The sequence below is a fragment of the Mya arenaria genome, chromosome 1, assembly GCF_026914265.1.
Source record: "Mya arenaria isolate MELC-2E11 chromosome 1, ASM2691426v1".
Classification (NCBI taxonomy): Eukaryota; Metazoa; Mollusca; class Bivalvia; order Myida; family Myidae; genus Mya; species Mya arenaria.
The window spans coordinates 20,848,341-20,870,768 of record NC_069122.1 but is presented as its reverse complement, the minus strand read 5'-3'; the positions used below and the strand labels follow the sequence as shown (position 1 = coordinate 20,870,768).

General features: G+C 36.1%; 1 protein-coding gene across 1 annotated transcript; it reads right to left on the bottom strand.

The window, feature by feature from the left end:
- Nucleotides 1-19,237: 19,237 nt before the first annotated feature.
- LOC128225461 (uncharacterized) lies at nt 19,238-21,795 on the bottom strand. The gene is made up of 2 exons (XM_052935394.1): nt 21,787-21,795; nt 19,238-20,842 (listed from the first exon to the last, which is right to left on the bottom strand). Exons 1-2 carry the CDS (start codon nt 21,793-21,795, stop codon nt 19,238-19,240), a joined length of 1,614 nt encoding a protein of 537 aa, XP_052791354.1.
- Nucleotides 21,796-22,428: the final 633 nt, after the last annotated feature.

Sequence of the window (22,428 nt, the reverse complement as noted above, 5' to 3'; positions counted from 1 at the left end):
ACAATGGGATTGAAATAATTATACAGCTGCTTGCCAAAGACCTTTAACGGAAGACTTAACGGTCGGAAGCGATGTCAGTCCGGGAGCAGGTGTGTTTGGCTCAAGGTTTTACGCCTCATGGTCGTTTATGCAGGTTATTTGGTAACCATATTTATTTCTTAGCCTGTTAACAATTTAACAAAAGTTGTGAGACTACTGTCTACATTTCTTTGTCTTTTAATATAAATCAACAAACAATATATAGCTGTGTATATGGACTATTCACGAGTTTCCTTTTGTATTTTTTTTATATTATCGCATTCTAAGGAAGGAAATTGTTGTCAAGACAACCCATGTAGCGCTTCACGAAGCACTTTGAAATTGACGTTTTCTAAAACTTGTTCACAAATCATACATACAAATAATCTTTACGAAGCACATGCCAATGAATGAGAGCATTCAAATACAGATGGTCATCTTATATCATTAACATAAAAATGATAAATGAGGGAGGGTGTAATTTCGTTTCATGCAAACATTAAGTGAGAAAAATGTGTGAGTGCAAACACAATGGCGGATTAGTAAGGAAACATGTCGATTCGTGTACAAACCATTGCCTGGTAAGTGGATTTTCTCTTTAAATTTTGAAAAAAAAACATGCTTCCAGTATGTGGCACATATTTTGCGATTGGCATCTTAGTCTTGTATCATAAGTTTAAAGATAAACCAGTTACTGAACCGATTGAGGATAACGGTGGAAATACGAAAACATGTGGATAAAATCAACACTATTTATTAACATTGCATCGTTACCCACAATTAGTAAATTATTTTTCTAGAAGTTTCGAAAGTTCAAGGCAATTAAGAAACTCAAGTCTGAATAGTCTTCTTACTCGCCGCGCTGTTTCACCATCAACGACCACCGCTGTTTCTGGGACTTATGGTCGAAACTCCGGTTCCGTTCCCCAAACGACCCACATCCATGGTCATGGGTGCTGATGGACATCAGCTTTTTCGTCAGTACCACCTTTAACAAGCCATGTCCAACGCCAACACCATCTGCTTTGGTTGCGGACGCAAAAGACACTTCCGGTGGAAGAAGATTTTGTCGGCTGGTACCCGAACATAGCTTTGACAGCCAAACAAGAGGCATACATCCAGTCAATGTTAATTATTTTCATGATTAAAGTGACTGCAAGGGAGAAAACGTCATGGTCTAGCATGGTTTAGACAAGTTCAGTCGAAACTCGCTATGTCGAACCCTGTTATCTCGATATTCTGGTTAAGCCGAACTTTTTCGAATATGTTGGGTTAAGTTATACATGTTTTAAATATCGATTATATCTAAATTTCGCTGTCTAAGTATTTCCCGAGGACCCGACGACGTCGACATGGCAAGTTTTGACTGTTGTTATTATGATACCAGGTTTAAGGCACAAATGGAAATGGACAATTAAAGTCGCATGTTTGATTTCCGATGAATATTGATTGAATTTAAATATAGCTATTGGTTTCTGATGCCAATGTTTGCTATTGGTTTCTGATGCCAATGTTTGCTATTGGTTTCTGATGCCAATGTTTGCTTTTGGTTTCTGATTCCAATGTTTGCTATTGGTTTGGGATGCCAATGTTTGCTTTTGGTTTCTGATTCCAATGTTTGCTATTGGTTTGTGATGCCAATGTTTGCTATTGGTTTCTGATGCCAATGTTTGCTATTGGTTTCTGATGCCAATGTTTGCTTTTGGTTTCTGATTCCAATGTTTGCTATTGGTTTCTGATCGACTGAAATATGCTTTAATATGTTGTCGGTTTTAACTGGCAGAAGGTCAAACTAAATGCAATTTGTGTTTTGTGATTAGACATTCCAATGTTTTTTAAACCAACGTTGTGCCAGACTCTATTATAAGCTTAATATACATCGAAAAATACAAAACCGTCGTGAAGATTTTTTTGGTCAAATACTGAACATATTTGATTGTGCCTGCACATGGCCTCTAAACGCCAGCTCCACCGTAAAGTGGTGGAGCTGGCATTTAGAGGCCGTGCTGCAGAATTAGGACAGTTTGGAGAAATAATAATGTGCAAGTAATTATAAACGTGTTTACAAATTATTCGTTCCATGACTTATACGTGAAAATGGTCTGTAACTGACAGTCTCATCCTTATTTCCACTTTAAAATAATGGCATTAGATGCGCAAGTTTCCAAGCTGCAGGATAAACATCAGAATTTTTTGAGCAGTTGAAAAGCATACAAAGAGGAAAGCACAGTGTTTGACATTTCATTAACCATTTGGTGACTTTAATCAGGTTCAAACATATCAGCTTTTCGTTTGATTTCTTTTTTCAAAATATTTAAAACTAAATTTAGACACTAGTCATTACAGAATAGAACAGAAAAGAACTTTTATTTAGATACACTCACACACAGTCTATGATCAACAAAACAATTATCAAAGAATGCACAACGCATAGATATATGCATGATTATGAACAAATATTTTCACACTGTTTCAAGAGAGCAAACTATATCCGGTTTAAGTTACACTGTAATTTTCACTACAGAGTATTTTATCTGATTCACCTTTATAATATATATATAGCCAGCGTATGTAACAATGACATTTTAAAGTTCAAAATTGTTATGTTTTAAACATCTTTAGTCGGGCAGGGTCAAGACTAGGTATATGATGATCTATTTGTTTCATCGCAGATCAATGAAAAAGTATATACCTGAAAATCAAAGGGAAAAGCCCATGGGGCCATTTCATCAAACTCGTTCTTAGGAGTATTGATGAATGGCCACAGGAAGCCAAAAGCTTCATATAATCCCACTTTAAGACAAACAAACAAAAAGACATACACACACACAATATGAAAAAGAAATAGCATACACATTTTTAAAATCCAATTGCAATTAATCGTCTTTATAAAATGTTCAGGTTATCTTTTTTAATATTTTCGTTCTTACTCAAATGATCCTTTTACCGATCGTTTATGGCCTATCCAAACAGGAGTTATTGTCATACTTTGTTCTCGTGAGTTCTCGACGTGGTAAGCGTCAGCAAAATATTTAAAAAAAAACTTACATCCACGTCCTTGGTGTGTTTATAGAATATCTTAATACGTCATAGTTGGTAAAACACGTTACAAATTGTTGCACCAGTGTAACATCAGTGCAATTAGCAGGAGATGCACAGCAGGAATTATCATGCCGAACATTCCTTAAAGGCCTAGATTAATTAATGTTTGGCATGATAGTCCCCTGCTGTGCATCACGTGCTAATTGCACTGGTGTCACAGTAGTGGCCAATTTCCTGTATATTGGTTATTTGGCTTAGGGCCATTTAGGGTCCAATATTATAATGAAACCTCCAAACTGCCCAGCAGGATACTCAGACTGGAGATAAGAGGGATCAAAGCAAGTAGATTAAGATCAATACACAGAGGTTGTGTACTATACACCGATCTGGGGGATGGGGGTCACTTATAGAAGGCTTAAACTAGGCCTTTAAGGTATATCTTCAATTACGAAATGCACAAAGTTACAAAAGAAATGTTCAACAACCGATCTGTTTAAACGTATGTTTCACAGCAAACAGCAGACTCGTATTTCATTCAGTATTTTTTAAGTTTTGAAATGATATTAAATTTTATTCTTTATTTCTTAAAGCGAAATAAAATCATATCAATAATAAAGTATATACGTACGTTTTACAAGATTCGACTTCGTTCATTCCCGAAAGGAAATATTTGATTCACATGACAGTAGAACGTTATATCAAAGAATGACAATAGAAAAAATCAAGCTTGACCGCTGTGAGGGCTTTTACAGTACAGTCTAAACCCGTTGGCTCGAATTCCTTTATGGCTCAAAGTGGATGTAAAGAACCGATTTCTTTATAATGAATGAAAGCCTTTCCGCTTGGCTCCATATTTTCGAGGCTCGAGGTATATTCGCTGGTCCCTAGAGGTTCGAGCAAACGAGGTTCGACTGTTTGTGAAACCAGTAATAACGATTCGTGAATTCAGAATCCATTAACAAGGCAAGACATCAAACATTATTGACGTTAAGACAGATTCAGAGCTGCACAAGTAGTTGATATTTAGCTTTATGAACTTAAAGCAACATGCATATAGTTTTATTTTAATTGTTAAAACTATTACTTGATGGGATGCATGCATCAATATTTGTCCTGAGGTTCTCGTACGTCAACTGCAAATACTATATAAAAATAAATAACTGGATCCTTCAAACAATGCAAAGGTCGCTTTTTATTTTAACTAGAAGCCATTTTTTTTAAAAACAACCACTAAGATAGCATAATCCTTTATTCAAATAAATTAAATTATTTTAGTTTCAACCTTGCAAAAATATCATCTGCTTGGTTGGTGAGTCGTTTGGCGGAGAAATATTGGTTGGAACACACGAGGGTTCCATGCTATGGTATATAAAAAGGTTAAGTTGTGGTTCGCCAGTCGAGGCTTTTATTCAAAAACTGGTCCAGGCCAAATAAATGAAACATAAACCAGTTGATGTATAGATCACCGAATTCGTTTGTACAAAAAAAGACCAACGAACGTTATTTAACTAATCCTTATAAATGCATTTGAACTATACCGCGTTTAGGATTCGATAAAATGCAAACAACTTAATGAGAAGGAATCTATGGGGATGGTCATAAGCTGGCAGCTGAAGGCTAGATTGATCGTGTTGTCTAGTCAAAATGCATGTACGAGTGTTTCTCTTCACTCTGCGATGTTTTTGGACCAAAACATTCATGTCACGTTACCAAGAAAGGCTATTTTGTTGATTTCCATAAAGTTTCGATCAAAAGTAGTTTTGATTTACTCAATACTGTTAATTTGTATGCCATTATATTAAGGATACGCTACTTGACAACATTTTGTGTGTAACAATTTTAAATAAAATTCAATAACTTCGGAGATATTGAGATGGAAAGTTTCTATTCGTTTTTGCAAGGAATTTGTTGTTCGGAATAAACCATCGACGAGTTCTCATTTTGACATTCAATACGGTAGTAATGTTCTTGTGAACGACTATTGAAAATCGCGACACTGCTTCATTCATAGAGGTCTAAACATATCGGAGAACAAAACTGTAAACGGCCAAGTATAGCTTCGTCATCAGAGTGTGTGCGCTATAACGCTTTTGTTCTGATTAGAATACTTTCGGACAAACCAGGTAAATACTTTGAGGACATAATATTGCTTACAACGAGATTTTAAATGCATACATTACGTAACTACCATATCACAGTAATAAGACCTTGCAAAATATTAGAATAATACATGGCTAAATATTTTCTTAAATTTGTTATATTATATCTATTGGCAACGTTATTTTTGTAATATGTGATCGTATATCCGCCGCGTGAGCGTGATTTCAGTTGAGTGAGTTGAACAAGTACGTAAGAATGTTACTGTTAATTTGGGGAAATTACATTTACACTCCAAGTTTGAATTCATCCGTACACTCACAAGATTTTACTAATTATTGGTCAGTTATAGATTGAAATATTTAAAATGATACAAAAGTATTACTTATATTATATATTTTAATAATGACAATGGTGACTTTGACCTTTTTAAAGAAAGAAGTTTGTAACTGCAGTCTGAAATTTAATGTCATCTATAAATTGAGTTTTTTGAAGCACATTCTATTCTTTACGGACCATCTGAAATGATTGTTATAAATTATTAGCGACAGTTTTCCGTGGGACTTGTGAAAAATACTTTATAAGCAGCACCATAAATAAAACTGAATGTTTGAACACATGTAGTTATGATTTCTAACAAATTGTCAATTGCATCCAAAATAATGTTACCTCTTAAAAATCACTTAAGGAACAAAGTTTGCAAATAAAGACTATCAAGATATTATTGCTCCAAATCCGTGTTTCTATCATCTCATCTTAAGAATATTCCAAAATATACTAGATTACTGAGAAGCTGTCATTTGAACAAATTTCCCCATCTTTAGTTATTTATGGCAATTCTATCTTATTATAATCATAGATATCGGACCAACAATGACGAATCGAAGTGAGGGGAACGGGAACATAACGCAGCAACATGACGCTTTGTACGACTTACCATTTGCTATGAGCGAGGCGGGAACCAACAGTATGACAGTCATGGTTAACATAGAACGATACTGCCTTCCGTTTATCTGTTGTTTTGGGATCATAGGCAACTGTCTCTCCACCATAACATTCTTACATGAACCTTTGAGGCAAATGACCTGCTCATTTTACCTGGCGATGCGAGGAATAAGCGATACTGGTTTCCTTATTTGTGTTATGATAACATGGATTTCAAGTACGTTCGACCTTCAGCTAAGTGACGTAAAGGGTGTTTGTCAAGGCATTATATATACAACATACGTTTGTGGATGCGTCTCGGTGTGGTTAAGTGTGTTCATAACGTTTGAAAAATTTCTTCTGATTAAGTATCCCTATTGGGCAAAACGTCTAAAAAACTGCAATGTTCCGAGGATCTGCACTTTAATTTTAGTATCAATGACCTTGGTCATTTACAGTATGTCATTGTGGGTTGTGAATAGCCGATGTTCTTTTAACAAGGATTACTTTATGTTTATGCAGGTGCTAGTATTTTCGGATACGTCTATTACTCTCGTTATCCCTACAGTCGTGTTTGTGCTTTTGGTCTCAGCAATTGGTTACAAAGTTATTAAGATTTTACAAGTTCGAAAATTACATGCTCAAGTAACGAATGACCCTAACCTTAAAGCTCTTCAACCAATTAATCCAATTGTCAAGATCACGAAAATGCTCTCAGTTGTATCAATAACATTTTTTGTCCTAAACGTACCAAGCCATGCCATTCGCCAAAGGCTTTTGATACAAACTTTAATTAATGGACATTTAATTTTGTCCGTGATGTTTGCTTCCGTGCAGACAGCTTTTCAGATACTTTATTACCTCAGCTTTTCTGTGAATATTATTCTTTACCTGAAGTGCTGTACTAACTTTCGCCGTATGTTTAAAAACCTATTTTGTCGTGTCAACAAGACAAATTCGAACGCTACTTCCACCCAAACGGAAGCATTAAATTTGGTTCGAATTCGTCGCCACTCGCAAATGAGACACACGCTAATTGGTGAAGTGGAAATGACAAATGGCTACAGCGCCGTTCATCTCATCTGAGCGGAATCATCACGTCCATGGCATTCTACACAGTTTTGAAAGCCATGCAGCATATCTTAACTTAGAAACAACCTCCTGCAACACAACACTTTCTTGCAATACATTTAACATGCTGGATTAAAATTTGCTTACATTAAAGTAATTTTATGCTTTAATTAATTTTGATTAAATAAGGTTCATTTCTAAAATAAAATTACTTACTTTGATTTTTTTATAACGATAATCATAACACACTATTATTTCAATATTTCTCGGATATACCAATATGAAATAATGGGTAACAATCGAATAAGTGCTGACACTCCTTTCTAGTTGCAGGAAGGAGGGACCGTCCTCATTGCATACCAAACCAATCCAAAATGATGGTTATTGCTGTGGTTTGTACAACATATTGAAACAAACAAGGGTTAATTGCAAACAAACTGCTTATTTTAGGGCTTTTAAATGGGCATTTTGTAAAAATGAGAAAAATGTGTGTTTTTTTCTGCAATCATTCGAATATTCAACATGGCGGCATGACCTACATAGTTTAAGCCCAAGATGAGTTACCAAAAGCATTCACTAGATTTACAATCCCTTACATTGTAAATTCAAATCACTAATAGTTGGCACAAATGCAACATATTTATACATCATTATGAATATAGTTGGCACAAATGCAACATATTTATACATCATTATGAATATAGTTGGCACAAATGCAACATATTTATACATCATTATGAATATAGTTGGCACAAATGCAACATAGTTATACATCATTATGAATATAGTTGGCACAAATGCAACATAATTATACAACATTATGAATGCTTAACGTTTAATCTGTATCATTTTCTTTGGTCGTCTTAAACTCCATTTGCATGACATTCATATATGACAAGCAATATCAATGAGATTATACTTCACATGTCCTACTATTCAGCAGAAACAATTCTTGAGAAAAGAGGTAATAAAGTGCTCTATTGACGGAACACATGTCGCATGACGTCTGTCTTCGTTGTGTAACGCTGAGTGGCTTTGAAAATATGTGTGATAAATGTCTGGATGGGTATTGTTAGTAGTTCATACGTTTCTATAAACTAAGACTAGTTTTACCTATTTCGCATCTGGCTTCGTCAAGGTACAATTGACCTTTTCTATCGGAATATAGGCTATTCAGTAAAGACTTATTTTACGAGACAGTGCAGCCTTAGTTTTTGGTATTTAACAGGTTTTTTTTCTGTTTTAGATTGTTTCAATTCAATTCGTGTTTACAAAGATATCTTAAGTGGCGCAAAGTTGCCTTGCTGCAAAATGCTTTATGTGTTTCATGTAAACAGTGTTAAAATTAAACTTGATGAATACACGTAGCAGAGGTTGGGGTAAAATGAATTTTCCGAGTAGCCGAAAAAAGAAATTAATTTGTGTGACCTCCAAATAAATGATAAAAGTGTACGAATTCCTGATAATTCGATTAAGTTAAGTATGCTTAACAAGTGCAAGATATGCAAGCGACACTTTATCCAAGTATTTTTCGATGTTCTTTGAGATAAAGGCGACCAGAAATGATCGCGGATGGCCACGAGTTGTATGATAAAACTTTAGTCAAAACACATTTACGTTCTATCCGAAATCTTTGTTATATTGTTAGACCAAAATAAGTATTTTACGATAACTAACAATTTGCACCGACTCTAGTACACAACCTCTGCAATACGTTTTCGACATAATTACGGATCTGTAAAAACGTACAAGTACTAGTAGGTACTAGTTTGTACGATTATACATACGAGTTTGTATAATAGGGTGCGATAGGTTGTCACGTACGGACGACATAGTTGCGACGCAGTATACTATTAGAAGTATTAGAAGAACCGGTATTAGACATACAGGGCAAAGCGAACCATCTCAAGTAACATCACCTAATAAACCCGTAATGTTTATATCACGACGACAGCCTTCTCAAAAGCATTTATCAACAAAACCAATCAATTTGGTATAAAAGACAATAAACTCTGTGATCTGTTGTTCTGTATGTGACTTTTCCAAAACCATAAAGTTTTTCGAAGACCGAAGTGGGAAACGACCTGCTCATTATACCTGGCAATGCGAGGAAAAAGCGGCACTCTTCTTTGTTTCTTATTCGTGTGGTGATAACATAGAATTCAAGTACGTTCGACCTTATTCCTATTCATGTAAACGGTGTATGTGATGGAATAATGTATACACGATACGTCTGTGGATGCGTCTAAGTGTGGCTATAGGTTTTCATAATGTTCGAAAACTTCCCACCAGTTGAAATATCTTTTTAGCTTAATAACATCAATGTCCCGATCTGCACTTACATTCTGGTATCAGTGACTATGGTTATATACAACATATATGTGTGGTTGTATATGGTCAGTTTTCTTTTAAAAATGATAACTCGTACAAACGCAGGTGAAAGTTCTTTCGGATACATCTCTTACGCTAGTCATACCTCCATTTGTGTTTAACTCTTGCTCATAGTAATAGGTTACAAAGTAAGAAGGAATTACATGCACGAGCATAACGAATGACCATAGCATTCGAGCTCATAAACCAATTGTTCCCATTATCAAGATAACGAAAATGCTCTCAGTTGTGTAAATTACAGTTTTGTCCCGAACGTACTAAACCATGCCATTCGCCAAAGGCTTTTGGTGCAGATTGTAATTCTAATGAAAATAGAATATTTCCCGCGGGGTTACACCTCATTTGATTATTTCACGAAACAAATACAGTAAAAACATATTGAATTTAAATGAAATATTTTGAACAATGAGTTTAAAAATATGTTAATTGACATAGATTTGTTATTTAGTTTAGAAGATTTTGAGAAACATTTAAGATTTGAACGTGGTTCGAAGCACATGAAGCAGACAACGATATTACGGATTTTATATTAAAGAAAAAGATTATAAAGAAAGAGGTACAAGGCCAAATGTAATTGGTTCTATTAATAGAAGTATTGATATTGGATATTTTTTTTAGATACAAAATGTTTAAATCAACGGGTCATGTTGACCTATTTTTGAACAAATAATGTGATAACGTATATGAATTAAACTTTTTTTTCTTCCATGCAAACTTTTCCTATCATCCTATTAACTAAACCTTTCTGTTGTAAGGTCCTTCCGCAGTTTGCTTATAAACGTATCTTTTCGTATCAACAAACCGATATCATGTGCACACAAACGACAGCAGTAAATTTTGGTTAGACATAGCCAATCGCCCATGAGACATACATTTCCTTGAAACATTTTTGAAAATCGCTACAGCATTATGAATCTTAGCAAAAGTCTTCACGACCATGGTTTTATACTTTGTAATTGTAGCAGTGCAGTTAATCTAGTATTGTTTGAATACTCTAGGTCTATTATACAGCATACTAAAGCTAATCATGGTGTATTAATCCGACCTTACACACTTCCAAATCGTAGTAAAAGCAAAGCAGTAAATCTTAACTATAGAATCCGCATGCGCCATTTGCATTCTACTGGGTAATTGAAACAGTGCAGTTAAAATTGTTTGTAAATATTTTGCATTCGGATTCATTGTTTGAAAATATCCAGATTAAGCGGAATTCTTTAGACCCTGGCATTGTACATAATAAATCTAAATTTGATATAATTATTACGACTCTGACAATCTGTATAGTAATGGAGCAATTCTAAACTTGGCCGATGTTTACGTCCCTCAATTTCTACATAGTAATGGAAACAGTGTGGTCAATCTTAAAAGGCGTAATGATGATGTGAAAATGTGTAGTAATGATTGTGGTTTCCTTCCATTTTTGACATTCTAGTTCGTTATGACACTTTTGCAGTACATACAATTTTGGAGAATCGTTCTCATCGTTTTTGAAATAAAAGAGGCTTACATGTAAGGTTTCTTATATCTAAAGCTTAGCGTTGCTTACTAAGGGTAATCTTATGAGTTGATACTATTTCATCGCTTTCTATGTTTTCCATTTTTATATTACTTGTTATCATATGTTGATGATGATTTTGATATGATGAAGCTTATAAGTAAGGTCAAGATAAACTCTGAAAATGCAGGGTCAAGGTACTCGTTTTCTCCCTCAGTGGTTTATTATGTGCGTCCAAAAGAAGTGAACATTTTTTTTACTTATAAATTGTGTATTATGTTAATCGCAAAACTCGCGGGTTTCAATGCAGATAGAAGCACCAAATTAGCTGAAACTAGTTGGTTGTAGGAACATTCTAAACAATGATGTACTGACCAAACTTTTCATAACTTACCATTGAAAAGACTACCATAACGTACATTGTTTCCTTTTTATGTGAGTGATAGTTTAGATGTCCATATGAGCACATAGGTGTCCAGTTTTTAGTGTTGTTTCTATTGTCCCTCTTTTTTTTTGGTTTTGGAGTGATAAAAGATGAAACATTTATATTATATTTATTTTCGATTTTGAAAACTCGAAATGACTCTTTATGCAACAAAATAGTTTTCTTTTAAAGTAAAACAATGAATTTGAAGACTTGGTTAAATTTCAATTTGAATAAATATGTGTATTGAATACGGCCACATGTGTAGTTAAACAAGACATGCTATTCCAAATACATCATGACTTCCGCATAAGTCAATATGATGGACATGCATTGCTTCATTCATTGTATATGTCATAATGTATGCTATGTAATCATATAAGCATGTTTTCAGATAACAAAGTATTGCTGTTAACACAGAAATATTTAGTAATAATCAATTAGGAAAAATAACACAGTAAATAACTTTTAGTTTATGTAATGTAATAACGGTTTTAAAAAAAAGTAGATAAAGGACCATGATATTCTGCTTCTTAATGGCAACACTACAATAAATTTAAATCTAAAACCAATTCCTTTTGGCTGCTCATTAAAGCATTGGCATGGTTTTTTTTCCACTGACAGCGAAGCAGTAAATCTAAACTTTGGGGACAGTGCAGTTAATATGTATCTTCTTATCTTGGCGGTATTGTAAGAAGCGCAGTTAATCTAGACGTGGTTGAATTCTTAAGACCTGGGCATTAAACATAGCAATTTAAGTAATGCAGTTAATTTCAACTTGGATGAATTTATACGAACCTGCATTCTATGTAGAAATTTAAGTAATGCATTAAATCTAAGCTTGGCTCAATTTTTAAGACGTTGGCATTCTACATAGTAATGTAAGTAATGGGCGAAATCTTAAAATGACTGAATTCTTCCAAATTTGGCATTCTACATAGTTATTGAAGCCGTGATCGAAATCATGACATGCTGAATTCTTATGACTTTGAAATTCTATCTACACAGTAATTGTAGCCGTGAAGGAAATCTTTACTTCGCTCAAATATTGCGACCTTGGCATTCGAAGTATTTATTGTTTGAATTCTTACGACTTTGGCATACTACAATGAAATTAAAGCAGTGTGCGAAATCTTAACTGGGCTGAATTCTTGTGACTTTGAAATGCTTCATAGTAATTGTAGCCGTGAGGGAAATCTTAACTTTGCTCAATTAATACGAACTTCTATGGCTATCTAAGTATTTATAAAACATTGGAGTAAATCTAAACATGGCTAATTCTTACGACATTGGCCTTTTACTTAGTTATTAAGCCGTAGAGTAAATCTAAACTCTAGGCATAGCAATGACTGTGAAGTTATATATTGTAATGTAGTTTGATTACGGTTAATGCATTCTACATCGCAATTGTTCTGCTGCATTACATTTCATATGAGCGATTCGAGGGCATTAAACTTCGAAATAGAAACAGTGCGCTTCAATCACCCTTTACGTAGTCCTGCACGCTATAGCATGCAAGTTCGGGATAGTAACAATACAGGACAAGTATGCAGAGCACATTTAAAGTTGGCAAAATCGTTATGGCCGTGTGCTAAATGCAATAAATCGTATCTCCGCGAAATCCACATCGAATCCTCCATTTTGCAAATAGCAAATTGATAAAAGAACTTAAACTGAATTAATTAAGTCATGAAATTGTGTTTCATCGACGAGACATGATACAAAATTTGTATAATGGTTCCGAATAAAAATGTAATACCCTTGGTTTTAAAGTTTAAAACGATATGACATTTTATTTGCAAATGTGTTCCAGTCTTGAAATGTTTTATTGTGACAGAGCCATCTCGTAAGTGTTTCTTGGATCATATTCAGTGATAAAGCTTTGTTTTATTATGTCTGTATCTGGTCGTTGAGTACTTTAAGCTTATTTATAAGTTGATCATCTGTTTTGTTTATTTTTATTACCTTCTTGGTGATCCTTGCAAAGAGGAGACTGATATGTTTAACTGTGCACGTATTGATAAATGTTTACACAAGCGTTAGGTTAGGTGCCCGTAAACTAGTTTTAACACATAGACAGTTCTTATTTATTTTTCATTGACCCTGCTAAGGCTGTTACCCAACCATTTACCAATAACAACATGTTGATAGTTGTGAAAGGTGTGTTGTCTTGTAGCGTTATTTTTCATTGAAAAGTGAAGATAGCTTATAGCTTATATATCGAATTTTGAACCAAGCCTTTCTCTCTGTAACTCAAAACATCCAAATACTTCAAATAATACAAAGGACGGAAGCAATGATGGTCGTAAATTGCCCATCTGAATTCCACAGCTCTTAAAGCTGCACTCTCACAGATATACCATTTTTACAACTTTTTAATTTTTTTTTATTTTGGAAAGAGCAATTTTTTTGCGTAAATATCTGAAAACCAATGATTTAAGATTGCTGACAAAAAATTAGATCGCTGGTTTTTATATTTAAGTTCAAAAATTGATGTTTTATGCATTTTTCTTAAACCGTTAGTAACGGTTTAAGCCATAAAACATTAATTTTTGAACTTAAATATAAAAATCTGCGATCTAATTTTTTGTCAGCAGTCTTATATAACTGGTTTCCATTGATTTTCGCAAAAATTGGCGCGTTCCAGGACAAAAAATAAAAACTTGTCAAAACGTCCAATCTGTGAGAGTGCAGCTTTAAATTGCATTATCCTCCATTACCAAAGTGGACCGATGAACATTTGTCAAAGTATGTTACCGCACTTCTGGACTTCTGGCAAAAGTTATACAATATTCAAATTTATTTCCAATTTAAAATCTATGTTATGTATGTAAAACAAATACCACACTAGAATAAAAACAAGCTTTTTTAGTCTGTGAAAGATACGTCGAAACACTTCCAATTTTAGTTATACAACAAAAATTGTTGTAATATTTATAAAAACAGGGACAATAGATAAAGACTGTTTTAAGTTAACGATGTTTATTCGACGTTAGCTCAATACAGACTGATAATAAGCATAGCCACTCGCATGTAGCCGATATCATTTTACAACAACACTAACAAAACGAAATGCAATAATTGTTAATCTGTAATGAAAATCCGTTCATTTCTTTGAAATACTAATATAAAGTATATACGAGCAATATATGCAGAAGGACAGATTTGTTAGGGGATTCGTACTCAACATGACAAGTATCTTAGGCTTATGCCGTCTGGTTACAAACATGAAAACAATACAATGTAGGTCCATATAAGTATATTAACATTTGAACCTAAGCTGATTTAAGGATCATGATATGAATAATGTTGGTAAAGTTCCACTAGCTGCTTCGACAAATATAAAATATATCGAAGCTCGATGATGAAGTTTAATTCGGACCATACCGAAATGCTACCGGGTCGTTGTTCTTAAGAACAATGTTACTCCCCATTTAGGTAGCATTAATTTATTTTTTAAATGATGTGTACTTTGCATGATTGTGTATTTTGAAGTTTACACATGATTTATACCATTTTCGAAGACATTCATGCTGTTTTGAATGGCCTCTTTCTTGGATGGATGAATTCTGGGAGGACCCCAGGGATGCGGCCATATAGTTGTGTCACATGTGCGTTTTTTTAATACCAAAATATCAATATTATATTTTTCCGGAAATGTTTATATTTGAATAGCATTTATCCATTTTATTTTGTGCAGTATTACTGAATTAGATTACCGCATACTTGTTTTATATAAATGCAAATATTTCAAGAAGGTAACTTTCTTGTGAGTACGTCCCCATAATCAGTAAACTATTGGTAATATTTGCTTTATTAAATCTTCATATCACCCTAGTTCTGATGACGTCATAATGATAAAATATGTCCCTGACGTCTTTAGTGAGATATTGATACAACGATGAAGGTCCAAAACTTTGTTTTTAAGAGAATCCAGAAGACATATCGATTTGTTTTCGACAGGGCACTAATTGTTTTATTCAAATCAAGTTTGGTATTAAAATTTGTATGACTTAATTTGCAATAATTAAGTAATTTTGGAGGTAAAAACAACTGAATATCGTTATGAAATTTGTATGGGCATGATTATCAACATCAATAAAAAAAACGTTCCAAATGTCTTCATTCGCTAAACGGATGGTCCCAATGTAATCATATTTCATGTAATGGATTGATTAAACTGAAATATATGGTTCTATTAGAACCTTGGACAATCTTGAAGCAATCCTTATTGTTCTACCGATAACACGAAGAAATGAGTTAAGTTTAAAATTTCCATGGGCTTTTTCTTCTGTTTCTTTGAAGTCTTAAAGGGTTAAAATATTGGTAACTTGTTACCTATAACTATAAGTGTTTCGCTTTCTACGTATTTTCCTCTATCAGTTCCATATTAATGAACTCGCACCCTCTTTTTCCTTCCGTGGTTTATTACGTGTTTTACGGCTGGAAGTAAACATTCCTTTATATTGAATGAATTGTTGTCTTCGTGGCTCATATTAATTACCCATAAAGCTTATGGCGTTTTATAGTTTCTGTCGGTGTTGTCTTGTACGGTGTTTGCCTCTAGTATAGTGTCTGTCTGTGTTGTCGTGTACGGTGTTTGCCTCTAGTATAGTGTATGTCGGTGTTGTCTTGTACGGTGTTTGCCTCTAGTATAGTGTATGTCGGTGTTGTCTTGTACGGTGTTTGCCTCTAGTATAGAGTATGTCGTTGTTGTCTTGTACGGTGTTTGCCTCTAGTATAGTGTATGTCGGTGTTGTCTTGTACGGTGTTTGCCTCTAGTATAGTGTATGTCGGTGTTGTCTTGTACGGTGTTTGCCTCTAGTATAGTGTATGTCGGTGTTGTCTTGTACGGTGTTTGCCTCTAGTATAGTGTATGTCGGTGTTGTCTTGTACGGTGTTTGCCTCTAGTATAGTGTCTGTCTGTGTTGTCTTGTACGGTGTTTGCCTCTAGTATAGTGTATGTCGGTGTTGTCTTGTACGGTGTTTGCCTCTAGTATAGTGTCTGTCTGTGTTGTCTTGTACGGTGTTTGCCTCTAGTATAGTGTATGTGTTTTGTTGTCTTGTACGGTGTTTGCCTCTAGTATAGTGTATGTCGGTGTTGTCTTGTACGGTGTCTGCCTCTCGTATAGTGTCTGTATGTGTTTTGTTGTCGAGTAGGCTGTGTGTCTCTCGTTAAGTGTTTGTCTGTGTTGTTTGTACGCTGTATGTCTGTCGTTTAGCCTATATCTAAATTGTCATGTACGGTGTGAGTTTCTCGTTTAGTGTGTGGCTGTCCTGTCTACTACGCTGTATGTTTCTCGTTAAGTGCCGGTCTGTGATATATTGTACGCTCTCAGTTTTTTAGTTTGAGTCTGTGATGTTTTGTACGCTGTGTGTCTCTCGTTTAGTGTATATCTGTATTGACTTGTATGCTGATGGCTCCACTTTGGTGTCTGTCTAAGCTATCTTGTACGTTGTGTGTCTCTCTGTTGGAGTTTAACTGTTCTTTCGTGCACGTTGTGTGTCTCAACATCGTTAAGTCTTTACCTGTATTGTCTTGTTAGGTGGTTGTTTCTCTTTAGTGTGTCCAAGAGCTGCCTTCTTCGCTGTAAAAATATCGCTTGTGTCTGTTTGTGTTGTTTTGTACGCTGTTTGTCTTTCATTTAGTGTCTGTCTATGTTGTCTTGTACGCTATATGTCGACCGTTTAGTGTCTGCATGTGTTCTCTTGTACGCTGTGTGTCCCTCGATTAGTGACTATCTGTGTTGTCATGTTCGATGTATGTCTGTCGATTATTGTATGTGTTCTCTTGTACACTCGTTTAATGCATCAATGGTCTTGTTTGATGTTACTCTCGTTTGGTGTTTGTTTGGGTTATATTGTACGCTGTGTGTATATGGTTACGTGTTTGTCTGTATTGTCTTTTACGCTGTGTATATCTCGTTTGGTGTCTGTCGGTAATTTTTTGTACGCTGTGTGTTTCTCGTTTGGTGTATGTCTGTATTGTCTTGTAAGCTGTGTGTATCTCGTTTGTTGTCTGCCTGTATTGTCTTGTACGATGTGTGTATCTGGTTTGGTGTCTGCCTGTATTGTCTTGTAAGCTGTGTGTATCTCGTTTGGTGTATGTCTGTATTGTCTTGTACGCTGTCTGTTTCTCGTTTGGTGTCTGCCTGTATTGTCTTGTACGCTGTTTGTATCTCGTTTGGTGTCTGCCTGTATTGTCTTGTACGCTGTGGGTTTCTTGTTTGGTGTCTGTCTCTGGTGTCTTGTACGCGGTGTGTCTAACGTTCAGTGTCTGCCTGTATTGTACACTGTGTGTTTCTTGTTTGGTGTCTGTCTCTTGTGTCTTGTACGCGGTGTGTCTGCCTGTATTGTCTTGTATTCGGTGTGACTTACGTTCAGTGTCTGCCTGTGTTGTCTTGTACGCTGTGTGACTAACGTTCAGTATCTGCCTGTATTGTCTTGTGCGCTGTGTGTTTCTTGTTTGGTGTCTGTCTCTTGTGTCTTGTACGCGGTGTGTCTGCCTGTATTGTCTTGTATTCGGTGTGACTTACGTTCAGTGTCTGCCTGTGTTGTCTTGTACGCTGTGTGACTAACGTTCAGTATCTGCCTGTATTGTCGTGTACGCTGTGTGACTAACGTTCAGTATCTGCCTGTATTGTCTTGTGCGCTGTGTGACTAACGTTCAGTGTCTGCCTGTGTTGTCTTGTACGCTGTGTGACTAACGTTCAGTATCTGCCTGTATTGTCTTGTACGCTGTGTGACTAACGTTCAGTATCTGCCTGTATTGTCTTGTACGCTGTGTGACTAACGTTCAGTGTCTGCCTGTGTTGTCTTGTGCGCTGTGTGACTAACGTTCAGTATCTGCCTGTATTGTCTTGTGCGCTGTGTGACTAACGTTCAGTGTCTGCCTGTATTGTCTTGTGCGCTGTGTGACTAACGTTCGGTATCTGCCTGTATTGTCTTGTGCGCTGTGTGACTAACGTTCAGTGTCTGCCTGTGTTGTCTTGTACGCTGTGTGACTAACGTTCAGTATCTGCCTGTATTGTCTTGTGCGCTGTGTGACTAACGTTCAGTGTCTGCCTGTATTGTCTTGTGTGCTGTGTGACTAACGTTCAGTGTCTGCCTGTATTGTCTTGTGTGCTGTGTGACTAACGTTCAGTGCCTGCCTGTATTGTCTTGTGCGCTGTGCGACTAACGTTCAGTATCTGCCTGTATTGTCTTGTGCGCTGTGTGACTAACGTTCAGTGTCTGCCTGTATTGTCTTGTACGCTGTGTGACTAACGTTCAGTGTCTGCCTGTATTGTCTTGTGCGCTGTGTGACTAACGTTCAGTGTCTGCCTGTATTGTCTTGTACGCTGTGTGACTAACGTTCAGTATCTGCCTGTGTTGTCTTGTGCGCTGTGTGACTAACGTTCAGTGTCTGCCTGTGTTGTCTTGTGCGCTGTGTGACTAACGTTCAGTGTCTGCCTGTATTGTCTTGTACGCTGTGTGACTAACGTTCAGTGTCTGCCTGTGTTGTCTTGTACGCTGTGTGACTAACGTTCAGTATCTGCCTGTATTGTCTTGTACGCTGTGTGACTAACGTTCAGTATCTGCCTGTATTGTCTTGTACGCTGTGTGACTAACGTTCAGTATCTGCCTGTATTGTCTTGTACGCTGTGTGACTAACGTTCAGTATCTGCCTGTATTGTCTTGTACGCTGTGTGTTTCTCGTTTAGTGTATGTCTTGTACATGCTGTATCTCTCATGAACTGTCTGTCTGTAATATTTTGTACGCTGTGTATAAGTGTCTATATAGTATGTTTCTGTATAGTATTGCACCATTTGTGTCTAACGACAGTGTCTGTCTGTATGGTCTTGTACCATGTATATCTCTCGTTTGGTGTCTGTCTGTAATGTCTTGTACACTGTGTGTCTCTCGTTTGGTGTCTCTCTGTAATGTCTTGTACACTGTGTGTCTCTGGTTTGTTGTCTGTCTGTAATGTCTTGTACACTGTGTGTCTCTCGTTTGGTGTCTGTCTGTAATGTCTTGTACACTGTGTGTCTCTCGTTTGTTGTCTCTCTGTAATGTCTTGTACACTGTGTGTCTCTGGTTTGTTGTCTCTCTGTAATGTCTTGTACACTGTGTGTCTCTCGTTTGTTGTCTGTCTGTAATGTCTTGTACACTGTGTGTCTCTCGTTTGTTGTCTGTCTGTAATGTCTTGTACACTGTGTGTCTCTCGTTTGTTGTCTGTCTGTAATGTCTTGTACACTGTGTGTCTCTCGTTTGTTGTCTGTCTGTAATGTCTTGTACACTGTGTGTCTCTCGTTTGTTGTCTGTCTGTAATGTCTTGTACACTGTGTGTCTCTCGTTTGTTGTCTGTCTGTAATGTCTTGTACACTGTGTGTCTCTCGTTTGTTGTCTGTCTGTAATGTCTTGTACACTGTATATCTCTCGTTTGGTGTCTCTCTGTAATGTCTTGTACACTGTGTGTCTCTCGTTTGGTGTCTGTCTGTAATGTCTTGTACACTGTGTGTCTCTCGTTTGTTGTCTCTCTGTAATGTCTTGTACACTGTGTGTCTCTGGTTTGTTGTCTCTCTGTAATGTCTTGTACACTGTGTGTCTCTCGTTTGTTGTCTGTCTGTAATGTGTTGTACACTGTGTGTCTCTCGTTTGTTGTCTGTCTGTAATGTCTTGTACACTGTGTGTCTCTCGTTTGTTGTCTGTCTGTAATGTCTTGTACACTGTGTGTCTCTCGTTTGTTGTCTGTCTGTAATGTCTTGTACACTGTGTGTCTCTCGTTTGTTGTCTGTCTGTAATGTCTTGTACACTGTGTGTCTCTCGTTTGTTGTCTGTCTGTAATGTCTTGTACACTGTGTGTCTCTCGTTTGTTGTCTGTCTGTAATGTCTTGTACACTGTGTGTCTCTCGTTTGTTGTCTGTCTGTAATGTCTTGTACACTGTGTGTCTCTCGTTTGTTGTCTGTCTGTAATGTCTTGTACACTGTGTGTCTCTCGTTTGGTGTCTCTCTGTAATGTCTTGTACACTGTGTGTCTCTCGTTTGTTGTCTGTCTGTAATGTTTTGTACACTGTGTGTCTCTCGTTTGGTGTCTCTCTGTAATGTCTTGTACACTGTGTGTCTCTCGTTTGTTGTCTGTCTGTAATGTCTTGTACACTGTGTGTCTCTCGTTTGTTGTCTCTCTGTAATGTCTTGTACACTGTGTGTCTCTCGTTTGTTGTCTGTCTGTAATGTCTTGTACACTGTGTGTCTCTCGTTTGTTGTCTCTCTGTAATGTCTTGTACACTGTGTGTCTCTCGTTTGTTGTCTGTCTGTAATGTCTTGTACACTGTGTGTCTCTCGTTTGGTGTCTCTCTGTAATGTCTTGTACACTGTGTGTCTCTCGTTTGTTGTCTGTCTGTAATGTTTTGTACACTGTGTGTCTCTAGTTTAGGGGCTCTCTGTATTGTCTTATACACTTTGTGTTTCTCGTTATAGTTTGGCTGTTATTTTGTTCTCTATGTATTTCTCGATAAGTGTATGTCTGTTTTCAGCCGTAAGTATCTAAGTTTAACACTCCTAACGATTTGCCGAACTTTATTTCGTAATAAAAAAGAAGTGCATTTCACAAACCTTGAACGAGTCCTTTTTTTACATGTGTAAATGTCAAAATCCCTATCTAGAAGAGGACATGAACATCTTTAATAATCGCAACGCTCATTAAATCCTGTTTTTGGGAAACAGGATGAAAATTGTTTTCAGAAAAAAGTATATACTAAGAAACGTAATAAAATAAGACCGACAGCAATTGTGTTACCGAAGTAAATAAGTACTAATACTACAGGTAATGAGATATTTGTTTAAGTTGTAAGAGAAAAAATAGATAATGGGTCATCTTATTCCGCTTCGTAATGGCAACAGTACAATATATCTTTACTTGACTAAATCCTTTTGGCAGCACAATAAAGTTTCACTCGATGTGATAAAACCGGCCTTGGCATCTAATTTGCACTAACAGCAACGCATTAAATCTTATCTTTGGGGAATCAAAATGATATTATCATTCTATTTCGCACAGGAAACAGTGCAGTTAACATGTATATTCTTTTCTTGGCGGAATACCGCTGACCTTTGCATTGTAATGGAAACAGGACAGTAAATCCAAGCATCTTGAATAGTTATATAAATAGCTCGATAAATTTAAACATGGCTGAATTCTTAGGACCTTGGCATTCAATATAATGATATAAGTAATGCAGTAAATCTTAAGTTAGTCGAATTCCTACGGCCTTAGCATTCTACTATGTAATTAAAGTAGTGAGCAAAACGTGGGATTCGGAGAGAAGAGCACATTCGGAATACCTTGGCCATTTTCTATCCTAAACAACGTTTTAACGTGGCTGAAGACTTATGACGTTGGCATTCTAAATAGTTGTACAACATTGTAGTAAATCTATATTTGGCTGACAGTTTGCGTAGTTATTAAAGCAGTAACTTTAAATATAAACTCTATGCGTGGTGATGACTGCATGTGAAGTAATAATTGATATTGCGGTTTCATTATATTTATGGCACTCGAGTTCGCAACTATATTACATTTTATAATCGCGAATCAAATCACCAATCAACTTAGTAATAGGACGTGCGATTGAACAAATATTGGCTAGGTCCTTCGAGCCATAACATTCAACTGGGTAATAACGGCCATTTTTTTCAAAAACAACCTCGGATGTATGCCAGTACATCAGTTGAAGTAGTTCGTAAAGCCGTGTTCATCTTGGCTAGTCGATAATAATAATCTTTAAACCCTGAAAAGAAAATGATGTTCTTACATTTTAAGCACATTAAAGACTTTTTTCAACTCCTCACAGTGTTTCAACTATGTTATTACTGTTCCTCACTTACGCCTGAAATTTATTAATTCAAATGGAAGATGCCTTAATTCACTACTGGAAAACTAAACAAGGGACTGAAAGTCAAACTTTAAATGTCAAAACCAGGTTG